At 35.8% G+C, this 5695-nt stretch overlaps 1 protein-coding gene across 1 annotated transcript; it reads left to right on the forward strand.

The window, feature by feature from the left end:
- Positions 1-1645: 1645 nt before the first annotated feature.
- LOC110927229 (receptor-like protein EIX2) lies at positions 1646-4672 on the forward strand. Its single transcript, XM_022170881.2, has 2 exons — positions 1646-2015; positions 2295-4672. The coding sequence occupies exons 1-2, from the start codon at positions 1727-1729 to the stop codon at positions 4490-4492; spliced, it is 2487 nt and encodes an 828-aa protein (XP_022026573.1). The 5' UTR covers positions 1646-1726; the 3' UTR covers positions 4493-4672.
- Positions 4673-5695: the final 1023 nt, after the last annotated feature.

The raw sequence follows: 5695 nt of genomic DNA on the forward strand, positions 1-5695 counted from the left end.
ATTCCGCAAACCAAACGCTCCCTTAGTGATTTTGGGCCAACCAGTAATAATCATGGTTGTAAAATAAGGTTTCCAAGGCCGAGTACTCTCCGAGTAGTCGCTACAAGGTAGGTTGCCGATGCGACTTTCTCTAACTCCGCCAAATTACTCGAAATCGATCAAATGCGGTCAAACTCGGCCAAAATCGGATCTAGTAGGTCAATTCGGGCCGAGTTTGACTTAAAAATAATAAAACATAATTTATATAACTATCATATTAAATAATGAATATCATTTTCACGATTTTTGTTATAAATATTAGTAAATTTATGTTATTAGACATATATTTAATTTCTGAAAACTAATTTCTTTATAATTTAACATGTCCGAGTACTCCCTGAGTACTCTCTGCCTATGCCGAGTACTCTCAACTCCCCGGTCGACCGACTAGAGAGCGCCTAGCGACTTTTGCAACCATGGTAATAATCTTTACGGTACCTTTCAATAAAAAAAGTATTTTTTAAATCATTTTACTGTTCACAAATTCAAGATGTGTTTGTTAAAGTTATGAACGTAGCAAGTGAAAATGACCAAAACAATTCTTGTAATTTACTAAAATAGATAGTAACGACTTAAGGGCCTTTGACGATTAATGTAAGACCAATTTCTCTATTTGTTAATTAGTTTTTCATGTTTGGAGGGAAATGGTTATTTTTGTCTCATGGAATTTAAATCTATATTTTATTATGTAAGTGGAAGGAAATTGGAAGGAACGTATCAATTGGGTCTGGAAAAATGTGTATTTAACTCTTATTTTATTTTGAAAGTGGAAAGAAATTGTTTGGAACGTTGAAAAAAATGTGTGAAGACTTCTTAGTCTTTGACACGATAACCAACTTTAATGATCTTTAACTAGATACAAAATGTCAAGACTTGAGTCTTTGGACGTATAATTTGGAACAAATACAGAATTTATGCCGTTGTTAGTAGAGGTGCATAAAGATACTGTACCTGAAATCGGACCTGGTAAACCTGGAACAGATTTTTTTAATTCCGGATATTCTATACTTGAAATCGAAACCGACCTTACCCGTATGGTGTAGATAGGGTATGCATTTTGATCTCAACACCTGGAACCGGAACCAGAACAGATCATACCCAATTAGTACCTGAAACCGGACAAGCATCAGAACCGGAACTGATTATACCCGGCTATACCCAATATATGCTTGGAATATCTATCTTTTAAATTTTTGTTAGTGCATTTTTTTTTATTTTTTTTACATTATACAATACATATTTAATAATAATAATAAACAAAAAGACGAAAAAATAGGATAATTAAATGCATTAGAGTATTAATTAAAAAACCTGAAAATCGGGTACTATAAAACTCGGAAATAGGGTATAGAAAAACCCAAAAATAGGGTATTTTAATACCCGGTTTATTAAGAACTGAAACGGAGCAGATAAGGTATGCTGCCCCGTCAGCCTCAAGAAGTGCTGAGGTGGACTTGTTTGGATATACAACTTGTAAAGATCTATTCCATTATCTTCAGTCTTGTGTGCTCCACCCAAATTGTGAACACATATGTGGACATGAAAAGAGAAAGAAAATCAACTTAGTTGAAAAGTCAACACAAACAGGCATTCATTTTGACATATTTGAGTTTATATATAGCTGCTGGACATATTTGTTGAAATATTAGAGATTACAGAAAAGATCAACAATTTTTGAGAAAACATAATGGCAAATAAGATTTGCCATAAACACTACGCACATCCTTTTTTCTTTTTGATTTATTCTATCCTTGTGTTGATACCGTTTATCACTACAACCGTCATTGATGCGTGCATGGATAAGGAGAGACAAGCTCTTCTTCATTTCAAATCTTACATTCACCATGACCCCGATTATCCCTTTGACGATCTTTCTTCATGGACACCTGAATACGATTGTTGTAATTGGGGTGGAGTCACGTGCAACAACCATTCTCGTGTCACAAGCCTTGTCTTGTTTGCTAATAATCTTCGAGGTAAGATTAGCCCTTCATTGCTTAACTTAAGCTACTTGAATTATCTTGATCTTTCTAGTAATTTGTTTAATGGAACGATTCCCATGTTCATTGGTTCCATGACCCAATTAAGGTATCTTGACCTTAGTTGGAATTCTTTTACTGGAACCATTCCTTTAGAATTTGGGAACCTCACAAACTTGCAACAATTACACCTTGGATCCCCCAATAGTAGCTGTACAGTTGATACTCTAGATTGGTTGTCTCACATGTCTCAGTTGGAGTCCCTTGGTATGTCAGGTACTTATCTGGGCAAAGCGGATAACTGGGTGAATGCGGTTTCAGGTCTTAAAAAACTAGAAACATTAGATTTAAGTGGATGTAATCTCTGGCAGGTCAAACATCCATATTCTCATTCATCTGTGAACTCTTCTTTATTGTCTATTCGTACACTATTTCTTGACAACAACAATCTCAACTCATCCATTTATGAATGGTTGTTCCGATTAACTAGCAATAAACTTGAGTATTTTGATCTATCTCAAAATAAGTTAGATGGGATTCCAAAATATCTTGGAAATCTATGTAGTCTGACAAAATTTGGTTTCAACAAAAACTCAATTCTTGTCAACTTTCCCGATTTCCTGAACAACCTGTCTGGGTGTACATCTTTATCGTTATCAGAGTTGAGCGCTTCAGGTAGCCAACTTACAGGGCCTTTGTCTGATGACATCCAGAATTTTCCATCTCTATCATATTTGTCCCTTGACAATAATCAGATAAATGGAACTATTAGTGAAAAAGTGTGGCAACTACCCAAGCTTGTAGGACTAGACATTTCTTCCAATTTTCTTAAAGGTGCCATCCCTGAAAATATTGGAAATACCAACATTCCAATTATAAATCTCTCAAACAACTCACTTGATGGAGTTCCTTTAGAAGCTCACATGTCAAACCATTCGGGTGTGGAAAGTATTAACTTGAGATCTTGCAAGCTAGGGCCTCGTTTCCCCAAATGGATTCAAAAACTGAAAAATCTTACGAACATTGATATTTCCAATACAAGAATTTCAGACACAATTCCGGAGGGGTTCTGGAATACATGGCCTTCCCGATTGACATACCTGAATCTCTCTTACAACAACATTACCGGTAAAGTAACAGATGTGTTATCAAACAACTTTATTGGTCCTTCAATCATAGATTTGAGTTCAAACAACTTTTATGGTCCTATAACTAATGTTCCTTCCATGTTGAAAAGTTTATTCCTTTCCAGGAATAAATTCTATGGCGGAATCTTCTTTTTGTGCCAGATTGATAGTGAGGCAGTTGAAATTATTGATCTGTCATACAACTCATTCACGGGACGAATTCCAGATTGTTTGTGGAATTTTGGATTACTAAGCGTTCTTAGTCTGGGAAATAACAATCTGTCTGGAAGGCTTCCAGGTTCTATACAAGATTTTTCTAGTCTTGAGGTCTTGTATTTATACAACAACAGTTTCTCAGGAGAATTGCCCTCTTCTTTAAAGAATTTCACCAAGTTAAACTCTTTAGATTTGGGGGCCAATAAGTTTTCTGGTTACATACCTGTTTGGATAGGGGAAAGGTTATCACAGTTGTATGCTCTTAGCCTAACATCAAATAACTTCTTTGGAACCATCCCTTCCCAATTATGTCAGCTCCAATATCTACAGATTCTAGACTTGTCAATGAACAACCTCTATGGAGCCATCCCTTCATGTCTCAATAATCTCACTTCAATGGTTCAAGGTCGACCACCTTACAATAATGTGCATTATTTACCATCTGATGTTAGAAAACCAGTTATGTATGTTGATCATGCCATGGTCAGGTGGCAAGGAAGTGTGCGAGAATTTAGTAGCACTCTAGGATTCGTGAAGATCATCAATTTATCAAGCAACAATTTAACAGGTAAAATCCCAAATGAACTAACAGATCTTCATAAATTAATTGCGATGAACTTTTCGATGAACACTTTAGTTGGAGAGATTCCGTCGAAAATTGGTCAGATGAAAGAACTTCAAATTTTGGATCTATCTAGTAACAATCTTAGAGGAGGACTACCATCAAGCATGTCTCAGATGACCTTGCTAAACTATCTAGATGTATCGTATAACAGCTTGTCAGGAAGAATTCCATCCGGCACTCAACTCCAGTCCTTTGAACCTTCAAGGTACACCGGAAATGCAGGATTATGCGGACTTCCCCTGTCCAAATATTGTCCAGGAGATAAAGAATTAGAACGTCCACCCGTCACTCATGAAAATATGGATGAAGGGAAAGGCATAGATGATCTTCAAAGATGGTATTATATTGGAGGGGCCACTGGTTTTGTTACCGGATTTTGGATGGTGTGTATTGCTTTAATTGTTAATCGCCGTGGGAGACATGCCTTTTTTCACGTCATGAATAGCCTTGAAAATTGGGTTTATGTGAAAGTGATGGTGTTCACTGCAAAAGTGCGAAGGGTTTGACATATATCCCCAGTTGTATGTTGGATTTGGTTCTTCTTTTTGTGTGTTGTATTTAATTCTTCTTGTTCTTATCTAGGGATACAAGTATAGTATTGTAAAATGTAATGCATGATTAAGTTTTAAGTCTGTTTGATGAATAAAATTGCCACCAACACCATGGGTGGCCATTTCCCTTTGTTGTGTCAAATAGGACATTATGCTACATTGTGTATAAACATGACTGACATCTAGTAGTCTTTGCAAGATTTTACCACTATTCTTAAGACCCAACTTAAATTTGAATGAAACATATATGTGAAATATCCTAAACGAACTTCTGGTAAAATGAAACACATACCAGAACTTGTAGCTTAACACTAATAAAATTCTTGAATGCACAAATGAACTTCTGGTTGGTGTGTATTCTTTAACGTTGTTGATGCATGGACTTGAATGAGTACAGGACCAAAGACAAGAGCCTTAATGATTTCATGATGAAGTGCGCGATAAACAGCTCACATCAACATGTGGCTGCTGTAGCAATTTGATGATCATTAAATGGAGTTTCCATTTGCTCACTGTTTGTTGATCTTTATTTTTTGGTACTGGTTATTTGTATTAATGTGAGATGACAATTCATATGAAACTTTGAGAGGAACTTCTAGTTGGGTATAAATGGGCAAGTATTATTAGTAATGATTATTATTTTTTTGTAATTGTAGTTTACACAATAGTTTGTATATAAAACTGAAAAAATGATTATTTGCATTTGCAGAAGAAGCAATGCTAGAGTTGAAGATGGTTGTCTTGATGAAAGGTAATAAGATGGTTTCTAGTTTGTTTTTTCCGATATTAAAATTAACAAAATATAATACAATCCTAGAAATTGTGGAGTCAGTGCTCGTTTTTTAAACTGATTTAACAAATGGATAGTATACATATTTTGGTATTGTTGGGGCAGCCAGTGTTGGTTCGGGAATGGGTGCAGGGCCAGGGTTTGGAGGTGGTTATGGAAAGGTCCCTTCTGGTAAAACCCCTAGTTCGTGCATGACATTTTGTGACGAACGAGACTCCAACCGGTGATCTCCTTTAGAGAAAGTAATCCAGATACCTACCACTTTAAAGTTGAAAAAAAAAAAAGTTCCAACGTATCAATTGGGTTTGAAAAAAAAAAGTGTGAAGACTTCTGAGTCTTTGACACAACCTACTTTTATATTCTTCAAT

This window comes from Helianthus annuus, chromosome 2 (assembly GCF_002127325.2).
Source record: "Helianthus annuus cultivar XRQ/B chromosome 2, HanXRQr2.0-SUNRISE, whole genome shotgun sequence".
Taxonomy (NCBI): domain Eukaryota; kingdom Viridiplantae; phylum Streptophyta; class Magnoliopsida; order Asterales; family Asteraceae; genus Helianthus; species Helianthus annuus.

Coding starts and splice junctions, on each gene's coding strand:
- LOC110927229 (XM_022170881.2), top strand. CDS start 1,727: ATGGCAAATAAGATTTGCCATAAACACTACGCACATCCTTTTTTCTTT. Junction 2,016..2,294: donor GTTTGCTAATAATCTTCGAG/GTAAGATTAGCC, acceptor TTGGTATGTCAG/GTACTTATCTGGGCAAAGCG.